Here is a 16,343-nt window from a genome sequence, read left to right as displayed (position 1 = left end):
CAGGGGGTGTTGGGTGAACGGGACTGGGTGTGAGTTAGGACACGGGGCAGTGAGCACAGGGGGTGATGGGTGAATGGGACTCGGCGCGAGTTAGGACACGGGGCAGTGAGCACAGGGGGTGATGGGTGAACGGGACTGGGTGTGAGTTAGGACACGGGGCAGTGAGCACAGGGGGTGATGGGTGAACGGGACAGTGTGCGAGTTAGGACACGGGGCAGTGAGCACAGGGGGTGATGGGTGAACGGGACTGGGTGTGAGTTAGGACACGGGGCAGTGAACACAGGGGGTGATGGGTGAACGGGACTGGGTGTGAGTTTGGACACGGGGCAGTGAGCACAGGCAGGGGGTTATGGGTGAACGGGACTGGGTGTGAGTTAGGACACGGGGCAGTGAGCACAGGGGGTGATGGGTGAACGGGACTGGGTGTGAGTTAGGACACGGGGCAGTGAGCACAGGGGGTGATGGGTGAACGGGACTGGGTGTGTGTTAGGACACGGGGCAGTGAGCACAGGGGGTGATGGGTGAACGGGACTGGGTGTGAGTTAGGACACGGGGCAGTGAGCACAGGGGGTGATGGGTGAACGGGACTGGGTGTGAGTTAGGACACGGGGCAGTGAGCACGGGGTGATGGGTGAACGGGACTGGGTGTGAGTTAGGACACGGGGCAGTGAGCACAGGGGGTGATGGGTGAACGGGACTTGGTGTGAGTTAGGACACGGGGCAGTGAGCACAGGGGGTGATGGGTGAACAGGACTGGGTGTGAGTTAGGACACGGGGCAGTGAGCACAGGGGGTGATGGGTGAACGGGACTGGGTGTGAGTTAGGACACGGGGCAGTGAGCACAGGGGGTGATGGGTGAACGGGACTGGGTGTGAGTTACGACACGGGGCAGTGAGCACAAGGGGTGATGGGTGAACGGGACTGAGAGAGAGTTAGGACACGGGGCAGTGAGCACAGGGGGTGATGGGTGAATGGGACTGGGTGTGAGTTAGGACACGGGGCAGTGAGCACAGGGGGTGATGGGTGAACGGGACTGGGTGTGAGTTAGGACACGGGGCAGTGAGCACAGGGGGTGAAGGGTGAACGGGACTGGGTGTGAGTTAGGACACGGGGCAGTGAGCACAGGGGGTGATGGGTGAACGGGACTGGGTGTGAGTTAGGACACGGGGCAGCGAGCACAGGGGGTGATGGGTGAACGGGACTGGGTGTGAGTTAGGACACGGGGCAGTGAGCACAGGGGGTGATGGGTGAACGGGACTGGGTGTGAGTTAGGACACGGGGCAGTGAGCACAGGGGGTGATGGGTGAACGGGACTGGGTGTGAGTTAGGGCACGGGGCAGTGAGCACAGGGGGTGATGGGTGAACGGGACTGGGTGTGAGTTAGGACACGGGGCAGTGAGCACAGGGGGTGATGGGTGAACGGGACTGGGTGTGAGTTAGGACACGGGGCAGTGAGCACAGGGGGTGCTGGGTGAACGGGACTGGGTGTGAGTTAGGACACGGGGTAGTGAGCACAGGAGGTGATGGGTGAACGGGACTGGGTGTGAGTTAGGACACGGGTCAGTGAGCACAGGGGGTGATGGGTGAACGGGACTGGGTGTGAGTTAGGACACGGGGCAGTGAGCACAGGGGGTGATGGGTGAACGGGACTGGGTGTGAGTTAGGACACGGGGCAGTGAGCACAGGGGGTGATGGGTGAACGGGACTGGGTGTGAGTTAGGACACGGGGCAGTGAGCACAGGGGGTGATGGGTGAACGGGACTGGGTGTGAGTTAGGACACGGGGCAGTGAGCACAGAAGGTGATGGGTGAACGGGACTGGGTGTGAGTTAGGACATGGGGCAGTGAGCACAGGGGGTGATGGGTGAACGGGACTGGGTGTGAGTTAGGACATGGGGCAGTGAGCACAGGGGGTGATGGGTGAACGGGACTGGGTGTGAGTTAGGACACGGGGCAGTGAGCACAGGAGGTGATGGGTGAACGGGACTGGGTGTGAGTTAGGACACGGGGCAGTGAGCACAGGGGGTGATGGGTGAACGGGACTGGGTGTGAGTTAGGACACGGGGCAGTGAGCACAGGGGGTGATGGGTGAACGGGACTGGGTGTGAGTTAGGACACAGGGCAGTGAGCACAGGGGGTGATGGGTGAACGGGACTGGGTGTGAGTTAGGACACGGGGCAGTGAGCACAGGGGGTGATGGGTGAACGGGACTGGGTGTGAGTTAGGACACGGGGCAGTGAGCACAGGGGTTGATGGGTGAACGGGACTTGGTGTGAGTTAGGACACGGGGCAGTGAGCACAGGGGGTGATGGGTGAACGGGACTGAGAGAGAGTTAGGACACGGGGCAGTGAGCACCGGGGGTGATGGGTGAACGGGACTGGGTGTGAGTTAGGACACGGGGCAGTGAGCACAGGGGGTGATGGGTGAACGGGACTGGGTGTGAGTTAGGACACGGGGCAGTGAGCACAGGGGGTGATGGGTGAACGGGACTGGGTGTGAGTTAGGACACGGGGCAGTGAGCACAGGGGGTGATGGGTGAATGGGACTGGGTGCGAGTTAGGACACGGGGCAGTGAGCACAGGGCGTGATGGGTGAACGGGACTGGGTGTGAGTTAGGACACGGGGCAGTGAGCACAGGGGGCGATGGGTGAATGGGACTGGGTGTGAGTTAGGACACGGGGCAGTGATCACAGGGGGCGATGGGTGAACGGGACTGGGTGTGAGTTAGGACACGGGGCAGTGAGCACAGGGGGTGATGGGTGAACGGGACTGGGTGTGAGTTTGGACACGGGGCAGTGAGCACAGGGGGTGATGGGTGAACGGGACTGGGTGCGAGTTAGGACACGGGGCATTGAGCACAGGGGGTGATGGGCGAACGGGACTGGGTGTGAGTTAGGACACGGGGCAGTGAGCACAGGGGGTGATGGGTGAACGGGACTGGGTGTGAGTTAGGACACGGGGCAGTGAGCACAGGGGGTGATGGGTGAACGGGACTGTGTGAGAGTTAGGACACGGGGCAGTGAGCACAGGGGGTGATGGGTGAACGGGACAGTGTGCGAGTTAGGACACGGGGCAGTGAGCACAGGGGGTGATGGGTGAACGGGACTGGGTGTGAGTTAGGACACGGGGCAGTGAACACAGGGGGTGATGGGTGAACGGGACTGGGTGTGAGTTTGGACACGGGGCAGTGAGCACAGGGGGTTATGGGTGAACGGGACTGGGTGTGAGTTAGGACACGGGGCAGTGAGCACAGGGGGTGATGGGTGAACGGGACTGGGTGTGAGTTAGGACACGGGGCAGTGAGCACAGGGGGTGATGGGTGAACGGGACTGGGTGTGAGTTAGGACACGGGGCAGTGAGCACAGGGGGCGATGGGTGAACGGGACTGGGTGTGAGTTAGGACACGGGGCAGTGAGCACAGTGGGTGATGGGTGAACGGGACTGGGTGTGAGTTAGGACACGGGGCAGTGAGCACAAGGGGTGATGGGTGAACGGGACTGGGTGTGAGTTACGACACGGGGCAGTGAGCACAGGGGGTGATGGGTGAACGGGACTGGGTGTGAGTTAGGACACGGGGCAGTGAGCACAGGGGGTGATGGGTGAACGGGACTGGGTGTGAGTTAGGACACGGAGCAGTGAGCACAGGGGGTGATGAGTGAACGGGACTGGGTGTGAGTTAGGACACAGGGCAGTGAGCACAGGGGGTGATGGGTGAACGGGACTGGGTGTGAGTTAGGACACGGGGCAGTGAGCACGGGGTGATGGGTGAACGGGACTGGGTGTGAGTTAGGACACGGGGCAGTGAGCACAGGGGGTGATGGGTGAACGGGACTGGGTGTGAGTTAGGACACGGGGCAGTGAGCACAGGGGGTGATGGGTGAACGGGACTGGGTGTGAGTTAGGACACGGGGCAGTGAGCACAGGGGGTGATGGGTGAACGGGACTGGGTGTGAGTTAGGACATGGGGCAGTGAGCACAGTGGGTGATGGGTGAACGGGACTGGGTGTGAGTTAGGACACGGGGCAGTGAGCACAGGGGGTGATGGGTGAACGGGACTGGGTGTGAGTTAGGACATGGGGCAGTGAGCACAGGGGGTGATGGGTGAACGGGACTGGGTGTGAGTTAGGACACGGGGCAGTGAGCACAGGGGGTGATGGGTGAACGGGACTGGGTGTGAGTTAGGACACGGGGCAGTGAGCACAGGAGGTGATGGGTGAACGGGACTGGGTGTGAGTTAGGACACGGGGCAGTGAGCACAGGGGGTGATGGGTGAACGGGACTGGGTGTGAGTTAGGACACGGGGCAGTGAGCACAGGGGGTGATGGGTGAACGGGACTGAGAGAGAGTTAGGACACGGGGCAGTGAGCACCGGGGGTGATGGGTGAACGGGACTGGGTGTGAGTTAGGACACGGGGCAGTGAGCACAGGGGGTGATGGGTGAACGGGACTGGGTGTGAGTTAGGACACGGGGCAGTGAGCACAGGGGGTGATGGGTGAACGGGACTGGGTGTGAGTTAGGACACGGGGCAGTGAGCACAGGGGGTGATGGGTGAATGGGACTGGGTGCGAGTTAGGACACGGGGCAGTGAGCACAGGGCGTGATGGGTGAACGGGACTGGGTGTGAGTTAGGACACGGGGCAGTGAGCACAGGGGGCGATGGGTGAATGGGACTGGGTGTGAGTTAGGACACGGGGCAGTGAGCACAGGGGGCGATGGGTGAACGGGACTGGGTGTGAGTTAGGACACGGGGCAGTGAGCACAGGGGGTGATGGGTGAACGGGACTGGGTGCGAGTTAGGACACGGGGCATTGAGCACAGGGGGTGATGGGCGAACGGGACTGGGTGTGAGTTAGGACACGGGGCAGTGAGCACAGGGGGTGATGGGTGAACGGGACTGGGTGTGAGTTAGGACACGGGTCAGTGAGCACAGGGGGTGATGGGTGAACGGGACTGGGTGTGAGTTAGGACACGGGGCAGTGAGCACAGGGGGTGATGGGTGAACGGGACTGGGTGTGAGTTAGGACACGGGGCAGCGAGCACAGGGGGTGATGGGTGAACGGGACTGGGTGTGAGTTAGGACATGGGGCAGTGAGCACAGGGGGTGTTGGGTGAACGGGACTGGGTGTGAGTTAGGACACGGGGCAGTGAGCACAGGGGGTGATGGGTGAACGGGACTGGGTGTGAGTTAGGACACGGGGCAGTGAGCACAGGGGGTGATGGGTGAACGGGACTGGGTGCGAGTTAGGACACGGGGCAGTGAGCACAGGGGGTGATGGGTGAACGGGACTGGGTGTGAGTTAGGACACGGGGCAGTGAGCACAGGGGGTGATGGGTGAACGGGACTGGGTGTGAGTTTGGACATGGGGCAGTGAGCACAGGGGGTGATGGGTGAACGGGACTGGGTGTGAGTTAGGACACGGGGCAGTGAGCACAGGGGGTGATGGGTGAACGGGACTGGGTGTGAGTTTGGACACGGGGCAGTGAGCACAGGGGGTGATGGGTGAACGGGACTGGGTGCGAGTTAGGACACGGGGCAGTGAGCACAGGGGGTGATGGGTGAATGGGACTGGGTGTGAGTTAGGACACGGGGCAGTGAGCACAGGGGTTGATGGGTGAATGGGACAGGGTGTGAGTTAGGACACGGGGCAGTGAGCACAGGGGGTGATGGGTGAACGGGACTGGGTGTGAGTTAGGACACGGGGCAGTGGGCACAGGGGGTGAGGGGTGAACGGGACTGGGTGTGAGTTAGGACACGGGGCAGTGAGCACAGGAAGTGATGGGTGAACGGGACTGGGTGTGAGTTAGGACACAGGGCAGTGAGCACAGGGGGTGATGGGTGAACGGGACTGGGTGTGAGTTAGGACACGGGGCAGTGAGCACAGGGGGTGATGGGTGAACGGGACTGGGTGTGAGTTAGGACACGGGGCAGTGAGCACAGGGGGTGATGGGTGAACGGGACTGGGTGTGAGTTAGGACACGGGGCAGTGAGCACAGGGGGTGATGGGTGAATGGGACTGGGTGTGAGTTCGGACACGGGGCAGTGAGCACAGGGAGTGATGGGTGAATGGGACTGGGTGTGAGTTCGGACACGGGGCAGTGAGCACAGGGGGTGAGGGGTGAACGGGACGTGGTGTGAGTTAGGACACGGGGCAGTGAGCACTGGGGGTGATGGGTGAACGGGACTGGGTGTGAGTTAGGACACGGGGCAGTGAGCACAGGGGGTGATGGGTGAACGGGACTGGTTGCGAGTTAGGACACGGGGCAGCGAGCACAGGGGGTGATGGGAGAACGGGACTGGGTGTGAGTTAGGACACGGGGCAGTGAGCACAGGGGGTGATGGGTGAACGGGACTTGGTGCGAGTTAGGACACGGGGCAGTGAGCACAGGGGTGAGGGGTGAACGGGACTGGGTGTGAGTTAGGACACGGGGCAGAGAGCACAGGGGGCGATGGGTGAACGGGACTGGGTGTGAGTTAGCACACGGGGCAGTGAGCACAGGGGGTGATGGGTGAACGGGACTGGGTGTGAGTTAGGACACGGAGCAGCGAGCACAGGGGGTGATGGGTGCGAGTTAGGACACGGGGCAGTGAGCACAGGGGGTGATGGGTGAACGGGACTGGGTGCGAGTTAGGACACGGGGCAGCGAGCACACGGGGTGATGGGTGAACGGGACTTGGTGCGAGTTAGGACACGGGGCAGTGAGCACAGGGGGTGATGGGTGAATGGGACTGGGTGTGAGTTAGGACACGGGGCAGTGAGCACAGGGGGTGATGGGTGAATGGGACTGGGTGTGTGTTAGGACACGGGGCAGTGAGCACAGGGGGTGATGGGTGAATGGGACTGGGTGTGAGTTAGGACACAGGGCAGTGAGCACAGGGGGTGATGGGTGAACGGGACTGGGTGTGAGTTAGGACACGGGGCAGTGAGCACAGGGGGTGATGGGTGAACGGGACTGGGTGTGAGTTAGGACACGGGGCAGTGAGCACAGGGGGTGATGGGTGAACGGGACTGGGTGCGAGTTAGGACACGGGGCAGTGAGCACAGGGCGTGATGGGTGAACGGGACTGGGTGTGAGTTAGGACACGGGGCAGTGAGCACGGGGGCGATGGGTGAATGGGACTGGGTGTGAGTTAGGACACGGGGCAGTGAGCACAGGGGGCGATGGGTGAACGGGACTGGGTGTGAGTTAGGACACGGGGCAGTGAGCACAGGGGGTGATGGGTGAACGGGACTGGGTGCGAGTTAGGACACGGGGCATTGAGCACAGGGGGTGATGGGCGAACGGGACTGGGTGTGAGTTAGGACACGGGGCAGTGAGCACAGGGGGTGATGGGTGAACGGGACTGGGTGTGAGTTAGGACACGGGGCAGTGAGCACAGAGGGTGATGGGTGAACGGGACTGTGAGAGAGTTAGGACACGGGGCAGTGAGCACAGGGGGTGTTGGGTGAACGGGACTGGGTGTGAGTTAGGACACGGGGCAGTGAGCACAGGGGGTGATGGGTGAACGGGACTGGGTGTGAGTTAGGACACGGGGCAGTGAGCACAGGGGGTGATGGGTGAATGGGACTCGGCGCGAGTTAGGACACGGGGCAGTGAGCACAGGGGGTGATGGGTGAACGGGACTGGGTGTGAGTTAGGACACGGGGCAGTGAGCACAGGGGGTGATGGGTGAACGGGACAGTGTGCGAGTTAGGACACGGGGCAGTGAGCACAGGGGGTGATGGGTGAACGGGACTGGGTGTGAGTTAGGACACGGGGCAGTGAACACAGGGGGTGATGGGTGAACGGGACTGGGTGTGAGTTTGGACACGGGGCAGTGAGCACAGGGGGTTATGGGTGAACGGGACTGGGTGTGAGTTAGGACACGGGGCAGTGAGCACAGGGGGTGATGGGTGAACGGGACTGGGTGTGAGTTAGGACACGGGGCAGTGAGCACAGGGGGTGATGGGTGAACGGGACTGGGTGTGTGTTAGGACACGGGGCAGTGAGCACAGGGGGTGATGGGTGAACGGGACTGGGTGTGAGTTAGGACACGGGGCAGTGAGCACAGGGGGTGATGGGTGAACGGGACTGGGTGTGAGTTAGGACACGGGGCAGTGAGCACGGGGTGATGGGTGAACGGGACTGGGTGTGAGTTAGGACACGGGGCAGTGAGCACAGGGGGTGATGGGTGAACGGGACTGGGTGTGAGTTAGGACACGGGGCAGTGAGCACAGGGGGTGATGGGTGAACGGGACTGGGTGTGAGTTAGGACACGGGGCAGTGAGCACAGGGGGGGATGGGTGAACGGGACTGGGTGTGAGTTAGGACACGGGGCAGCAGAGTTTTGGATGAGCTGAAGTTCACGGACAGAGGGTGGGAGGTGGGAGGCCGGACCGGAGAGTGTTGGAATAGTCGATTCTGGAGGAAACAAAGGCCTGGCTGACGGTTTCAGCAGCAGATGAGCTGAGGCCGGGGCAGAGGCGGGCGATGTTACGGAGGTGGAAATAGGGGGTCTTGGTGACGGAGTGGGTATGTGGTCAGAAGCTCATCAAGGTTGCAAACCGTCGGGTTCAGCCTCAGACAGATGTTAGGGAGAGGGACGGAGTCGGGGGCCGGGGAGAGAGACGGAGTCGGGGGCCGGGGAGAGAGACGGAGTCGGGGGCCGGGGAGAGAGACGGAGTCGGGGGCCGGGGAGAGAGACGGAGTCGGGGGCCGGGGAGAGAGACGGAGTCGGGGGCCGGGGAGAGAGACGGAGTCGGGGGCCGGGGAGAGAGACGGAGTCGGGGGCCGGGGAGAGGGACGGAGTCGGGGGCCGGGGAGAGGGACGGAGTCGGGGGCCGGGGAGAGAGACGGAGTCGGGGGTCGGGGAGAGAGATGGAGTCGGGGGCCGGGGAGAGGGACGGAGTCGGTGGTTAGGGAGAGAGATGGAGTCGGGGGCCGGGGAGAGAGATGGAGTCGGGGGCCGGGGAGAGAGATGGAGTCGGGGGTTAGGGAGAGAGATGGAGTCGGGGGCCGGGGAGAGAGATGGAGTCGGGGGCCGGGGAGAGAGATGGAGTCGGGGGCCGGGGAGAGAGATGGAGTCGGGGGCCGGGGAGAGAGATGGAGTCGGGGGCCGGGGAGAGAGACGGAGTCGGGGGTTAGGGAGAGAGATGGAGTCGGGGGCCGGGGAGAGAGATGGAGTCGGGGGCCGGGGAGAGAGATGGAGTCGGGTGCCGGGGAGAGAGACGGAGTCGGGGGTTAGGGAGAGAGATGGAGTCGGGGGTTAGGGAGAGAGATGGAGTCGGGGGCCGGGGAGAGAGACGGAGTCGGGGGCCGGGGAGAGAGATGGAGTCGGGGGCCGGGGAGAGAGATGGAGTCGGGGGTTAGGGAGAGAGATGGAGTCGGGGGCCGGGGAGAGAGACGGAGTCGGGGGTTAGGGAGAGAGATGGAGTCGGGGGCCGGGGAGAGAGATGGAGTCGGGGGCCGGGGAGAGAGATGGAGTCGGGGGCCGGGGACAGGGATGGAGTCGGGGGCCGGGGAGAGAGACGGAGTCGGTGGTTAGGGAGAGAGACGGAGTCGGGGGCCGGGGAGAGAGATGGAGTCGGGGGCCGGGGACAGGGATGGAGTCGGGGGCCGGGGAGAGAGACGGAGTCGGGGGCCGGGGAGAGAGATGGAGTCGGGGGCCGGGGAGAGAGATGGAGTCGGTGGTTAGGGAGAGAGATGGAGTCGGGGGCCGGGGAGAGAGACGGAGTCGGGGGCCGGGGAGAGAGATGGAGTCGGGGGCCGGGGAGAGAGATGGAGTCGGGGGCCGGGGAGAGAGACTGAGTCGGGGGCCGGGGAGAGAGACGGAGTCGGGGGCCGGGGAGAGAGACGGAGTCGGGGGCCGGGGAGAGAGACGGAGTCGGGGGCCGGGGAGAGAGATGGAGTCGGGGGCCGGGGAGAGAGATGGAGTCGGGGGCCGGGGAGAGAGACGGAGTCGGGGGCCGGGGAGAGAGATGGAGTCGGGGGCCGGGGAGAGAGATGGAGTCGGGGGCCGGGGAGAGAGACGGAGTCGGGGGCCGGGGAGAGAGACGGAGTCGGGGGCCGGGGAGAGAGACGGAGTCGGGGGCCGGGGAGAGAGATGGAGTCGGGGGCCGGGGAGAGAGATGGAGTCGGGGGCCGGGGAGAGAGACGGAGTCGGGGGCCGGGGAGAGAGACGGAGTCGGGGGCCGGGGAGAGAGATGGAGTCGGGGGCCGGGGAGAGAGACGGAGTCGGGGGCCGGGGAGAGAGACGGAGTCGGTGGTTAGGGAGAGAGACGGAGTTGGGGGCCGGGGAGAGAGATGGAGTCGGGGGCCGGGGAGAGAGACGGAGTCGGGGGCCGGGGAGAGAGATGGAGTCGGGGGCCGGGGAGAGAGACGGAGTCGGGGGCCGGGGAGAGAGATGGAGTCGGGGGCCGGGGAGAGAGATGGAGTCGGTGGTTAGGGAGAGAGACGGAGTCGGGGGCCGGGGAGAGAGATGGAGTCGGGGGCCGGGGAAGAGAGATGGAGTCGGGGGCCGGGGAAGAGAGATGGAGTCGGGGGCCGGGGAGAGAGATGGAGTCGGGGGCCGGGGAGAGAGATGGAGTCGGGGGCCGGGGAGAGAGATGGAGTCGGGGGCCGGGGAGAGAGATGGAGTCGGGGGCCGGGGAGAGAGACGGAGTCGGGGGTTAGGGAGAGAGATGGAGTCGGGGGCCGGGGAGAGAGATGGAGTCGGGGGCCGGGGAGAGAGATGGAGTCGGGGGCCGGGGAGAGAGACGGAGTCGGGGGCCGGGGAGAGAGATGGAGTCGGGGGTTAGGGAGAAAGATGGAGTCGGGGGCCGGGGAGAGAGATGGAGTCGGGGGCCGGGGAGAGAGATGGAGTCGGGGGCCGGGGAGAGGGACGGAGTCGGGGGCCGGGGAGAGGGACGGAGTCGGGGGCCGGGGAGAGAGATGGAGTCGGGGGCCGGGGAGAGAGATGGAGTCGGGGGCCGGGGAGAGAGATGGAGTCGGGGGCCGGGGAGAGAGACGGAGTCGGGGGTTAGGGAGAGAGATGGAGTCGGGGGCCGGGGAGAGAGACGGAGTCGGGGGCCGGGGAGAGAGACGGAGTCGGGGGCCGGGGAGAGAGATGGAGTCGGGGGCCGGGGAGAGAGATGGAGTCGGGGGCCGGGGAGAGAGATGGAGTCGGGGGTTAGGGAGAAAGATGGAGTCGGGGGCCGGGGAGAGAGATGGAGTCGGGGGCCGGGGAGAGAGATGGAGTCGGGGGCCGGGGAGAGAGATGGAGTCGGGGGCCGGGGAGAGGGACGGAGTCGGGGGCCGGGGAGAGAGATGGAGTCGGGGGCCGGGGAGAGAGATGGAGTCGGGGGCCGGGGAGAGAGATGGAGTCGGGGGCCGGGGAGAGAGACGGAGTCGGGGGTTAGGGAGAGAGATGGAGTTGGGGGCCGGGGAGAGGGACGGAGTCGGGGGCCGGGGAGAGAGACGGAGTCGGGGGCCGGGGAGAGAGACGGAGTCGGGGGCCGGGGAGAGAGACGGAGTCGGGGGCCGGGGAGAGAGACGGAGTCGGGGGTTGGGGAGAGAGATGGAGTCGGGGGCCGGGGAGAGAGACGGAGTCGGGGGCCGGGGAGAGAGACGGAGTCGGGGGCCGGGGAGAGAGACGGAGTCGGGGGCCGGGGAGAGAGATGGAGTCGGGGGCCGGGGAGAGAGATGGAGTCGGGGGCCGGGGAGAGAGACGGAGTCGGGGGCCGGGGAGAGAGAGGGAGTCGGGGGCCGGGGAGAGAGACGGAGTCGGGGGCCGGGGAGAGAGATGGAGTCGGGGGCCGGGGAGAGAGACGGAGTCGGGGGCCGGGGAGAGAGACGGAGTCGGGGGCCGGGGAGAGAGACGGAGTCGGGGGCCGGGGAGAGAGACGGAGTCGGGGGCCGGGGAGAGAGACGGAGTCGGGGGCCGGGGAGAGAGACGGAGTCGGGGGCCGGGGAGAGAGACGGAGTCGGGGGCCGGGGAGAGAGACGGAGTCGGGGGCCGGGGAGAGAGACGGAGTCGGGGGCCGGGGAGAGAGATGGAGTCGGGGGCCGGGGAGAGAGATGGAGTCGGGGGCCGGGGAGAGAGACGGAGTCGGGGAGAGAGACGGAGTCGGGGGCCGGGGAGAGAGACGGAGTCGGGGGCCGGGGAGAGAGACGGAGTCGGGGGCCGGGGAGAGAGACGGAGTCGGGGGTTGGGGAGAGAGATGGAGTCGGGGGCCGGGGAGAGAGACGGAGTTGGGGGCCGGGGAGAGGGACGGAGTCGGGGGCCGGGGAGAGAGATGGAGTCGGGGGCCGGGGAGAGAGACGGAGTCGGGGGCCGGGGAGAGAGACGGAGTCGGGGGCCGGGGAGAGAGACGGAGTCGGGGGCCGGGGAGAGAGATGGAGTCGGGGGCCGGGGAGAGAGATGGAGTCGGGGGCCGGGGAGAGAGATGGAGTCGGGGGCCGGGGAGAGAGATGGAGTCGGGGGCCGGGGAGAGAGACGGAGTCGGGGGCCGGGGAGAGAGATGGAGTCGGGGGCCGGGGAGAGAGACGGAGTCGGGGGCCGGGGAGAGAGACGGAGTCGGGGGCCGGGGAGAGAGACGGAGTCGGGGGCCGGGGAGAGAGACGGAGTCGGGGGCCGGGGAGAGAGACGGAGTCGGGGGCCGGGGAGAGAGACGGAGTCGGGGGCCGGGGAGAGAGACGGAGTCGGGGGCCGGGGAGAGAGACGGAGTCGGGGGCCGGGGACAGAGATGGAGTCGGGGGCCGGGGAGAGAGATGGAGTCGGGGGCCGGGGAGAGAGATGGAGTCGGGGGCCGGGGAGAGAGACGGAGTCGGGGAGAGAGATGGAGTCGGGGGCCGGGGAGAGAGATGGAGTCGGGGGCCGGGGAGAGAGATGGAGTCGGGGGCCGGGGAGAGAGACGGAGTCGGGGGCCGGGGAGAGAGACGGAGTCGGGGGTTAGGGAATGGAGTTTGTGCTGGCACCGAAAACAATGGCATCAGAGTCTTCCCAATATTTAATCGGAAGAAATTTCTGCTCATCCAGGACCGGATGTCAGACAAGCAGTGTGACAATTCAGAGACAGTGGTGGGTTGGAGAGAGGTGGAGGTGAGGTTGAGCTGGGTGTTGTCAGCGTACATGTGACATTAGGACCACTATACACTGGTCCAGCAGAATCCGGCCCGTCTGCCCGCCCCCACAATCTACCTCGGACTCGAGACAAACCTTTGGGGCTCCGATGGCCTGTGAATGCACTGTCTGCAGTTGATCCAACGCCACCTGAAAATCCTCCGACAGGATCGTCACTCCAGCAGCACATAAATCCAGCTCCTCCTGCACACTTGGAATAGCACCTGAAAAACTGGGAGTGTGACAGGGACACAGAGGCTCAGTGTGGGTGGGGCAATGGGGCAGGACTGACCCTGGCAGCACAGACCTGAGCTTAGATTCCATTTACAGTCCCAAGCCCCAGATACCAGAACACAAGCAACAGCCATAACCGACATCGCACCACACAGCACGTTACAACTTACAGCAAGCTGTTCACAAAAACACTGCAGAAAAATAGAGAGACCGAGAGAGAGGGGAGTGAGACTGATAGAGAGGGAGCAAGGACTCTCTCCCCCCTCCCTTCAAGGTGCTGACTCTCTCCCCCCTCCCTTCAAGGTGCTGACTCTCTCCCCCCTCCCCTGAAGGTGCTGACTCTCTCCCCCCCTCCCCCGAAGGTGCTGACTCTCTCCCCCTCCTCTGAAGGTGCTGACTCTCCCCCCTCCCCTGAAGGTGCTGACTCTCTCCCCCCCTCCCCTGAAGATGCTGACTCTCTCCCCCCTCCCCTGAAGGTGCTGACTCTCCCCCCCCTCCCCTGAAGGTGCTGACTCTCTCCCCCCTCCCCTGAAGGTGCTGACTCTCTCCCCCCTCCCCTGAAGGTGCTGACTCTCTCCCCCCTCCCCTGAAGGTGCTGACTCTCTCCCCCTCCTCTGAAGGTGCTGACTCTCCCCCCTCCCCTGAAGGTGCTGACTCTCTCCCCCCTCCCCTGAAGGTGCTGACTCTCTCCCCCCTCCCCTGAAGGTGCTGACTCTCTCCCCCCTCCCTTCAAGGTGCTGACTCTCCCCCCTCCCCTGAAGGTGCTGACTCTCCCCCCCTCCCCTGAAGGTGCTGACTCTCTCCCCCCTCCCCTGAAGGTGCTGACTCTCTCCCCCCCCTCCCCTGAAGGTGCTGACTCTCTCCCCCTCCCCCGAAGGTGCTGACTCTCTCCCCCCTCCCCTGAAGGTGCTGACTCTCTCCCCCCTCCCCCGAAGGTGCTGACTCTCCCCCCTCCCCTGAAGGTGCTGACTCTCTCCCCCCCTCCCCTGAAGATGCTGACTCTCTCCCCCCTCCCCTGAAGGTGCTGACTCTCTCCCCCCTCCCCTGAAGGTGCTGACTCTCCCCCCCCTCCCCTGAAGATGCTGACTCTCTCCCCCCTCCCCTGAAGGTGCTGACTCTCTCCCCCCTCCCCTGAAGGTGCTGACTCTCTCCCCCCTCCCCTGAAGGTGCTGACTCTCTCCCCCCTCCCCTGAAGGTGCTGACTCTCTCCCCCCTCCCCTGAAGGTGCTGACTCTCTTCCCCCCTCCCCTGAAGGTGCTGACTCTCTCCCCCTCCCCTGAAGGTGCTGACTCTCCCCCTCCCCTGAAGGTGCTGACTCTCTCCCCCCTCCCCTGAAGGTGCTGACTCTCTTCCCCCCTCCCCTGAAGGTGCTGACTCTCTCCCCCCTCCCCTGAAGGTGCTGACTCTCCCCCTCCCCTGAAGGTGCTGACTCTCTCCCCCCTCCCCTGAAGGTGCTGACTCTCTCCCCCCCCTCCCCTGAAGGTGCTGACTCTCTCCCCCTCCCCTGAAGGTGCTGACTCTCTCCCCCCTCCCCTGAAGGTGCTGACTCTCTCCCCCTCCCCTGAAGGTGCTGACTCGCTCCCCCCTCCCCTGAAGGTGCTGACTCTCTCCCCCCTCCCCTGAAGGTGCTGACTCTCTCCCCCCTCCCCTGAAGGTGCTGACTCTCTCCCCCCTCCCCTGAAGGTGCTGACTCTCTCCCCCCTCCCCTGAAGGTGCTGACTCTCTCCCCCCCTCCTTCCCCTGTAATGTGACAGATTGAGGATACTCACCAGCTCGTTCGCACTCGCCTGCAGGCTGCCCGGCTCGCCTGGGTAAGCAAGGCACACAGATTGCCCAGGAGATAACCCTGCAAACACAGCACAGCCACACCATCAGCTTCGGTCCCCATCACTCCGAGCCCAGTACTGACCCTTGATCACTGACCCTTGATCACCGTATATCGATCACTCTCCCTCGGTCACTCCGATTGATCGCTCTCTCTCGGTCACTCCGATTGATCGCTCTCTCTCGGTCACTCTGATCGCTCTCTCTCGGTCACTCTGATCGCTCTCTCTCGGTCACTCTGATCGCTCTCTCTCGGTCACTCTGATCGCTCTCTCTCGGTCACTCTGACCGATCGCTCTCTCTCGGTCACTCTGATTGGTCGCTCTCTCTCGGTCACTCCGATTGATCGCTCGCTCTCGGTCACTCCGATTGATCGCTCTCTCTCGGTCACTCCGATTGATCGCTCTCTCTCGGTCACTCCGATTGATCGCTCTCTCTCGGTCACTCCGATTGATCGCTCTCCCTCGGTCACTCCGATTGATCGCTCTCCCTCGGTCACTCCGATTGATCGCTCTCTCTCGGTCACTCCGATTGATCGCTCTCTCTCGGTCACTCCGATTGATCGCTCTCTCTCGGTCACTCCGATTGATCGCTCTCTCTCGGTCACTCCGATTGATCGCTCTCTCTCGGTCACTCCGATTGATCGCTCTCCCTCGGTCACTCCGATTGATCGCTCTCTCTCGGTCAATCTGATTGATCGCTCTCTCTCGGTCACTCTGATCGCTCTCTCTCGGTCACTCTGATTGATCGCTCTCTCTCGGTCACTCTGACCGATCGCTCTCCCTCGGTCACTCTGATTGATCGCTCTCTCTCGGTCACTCTGATTGATCGCTCTCTCTCGGTCACTCTGATTGATCGCTCTCCCTCGGTCAATCCGATTGATCGCTCTCCCTCGGTCAATCCGATTGATCGCTCTCTCTCGGTCACTCCGATTGATCGCTCTCTCTCGGTCACTCCGATTGATCGCTCTCTCTCGGTCACTCCGATTGATCGCTCTCTCTCGGTCACTCCGATTGATCGCTCTCTCTCGGTCACTCCGATTGATCGCTCTCTCTCGGTCACTCCGATTGATCGCTCTCTCTCGGTCAATCTGATTGATCGCTCTCTCTCGGTCACTCTGATCGCTCTCTCTCGGTCACTCTGATTGATCGCTCTCTCTCGGTCACTCTGATTGATCGCTCTCTCTCGGTCACTCTGACCGATCGC

General features: G+C 64.3%; 1 protein-coding gene across 1 annotated transcript in view; it reads right to left on the bottom strand.

Moving 5' to 3' along the window:
- The window catches only part of LOC147113218 (uncharacterized), a 118,163-nt gene that overhangs the window by 52,763 nt on the left and 49,057 nt on the right, over positions 1–16,343 (bottom strand). The window contains exons 9-10 of the mRNA XM_085998260.1: positions 15,083–15,159; positions 13,176–13,311 (exon numbers count right to left, since the gene is read on the bottom strand). Of these exons, the coding sequence (XP_085854386.1) occupies positions 13,176–13,311; positions 15,083–15,159 (213 nt within the window). The remainder of the gene's footprint in view (positions 1–13,175; positions 13,312–15,082; positions 15,160–16,343) is intronic.

This window comes from Somniosus microcephalus, chromosome 9 (genome assembly GCF_052327205.1).
Source record: "Somniosus microcephalus isolate GS21.2 chromosome 9, FLI_Smic_1.0, whole genome shotgun sequence".
Classification (NCBI taxonomy): Eukaryota; Metazoa; Chordata; class Chondrichthyes; order Squaliformes; family Somniosidae; genus Somniosus; species Somniosus microcephalus.
Note: the sequence above shows the minus strand (reverse complement) of the source record. Positions and strands in the feature narration are given on the sequence as shown.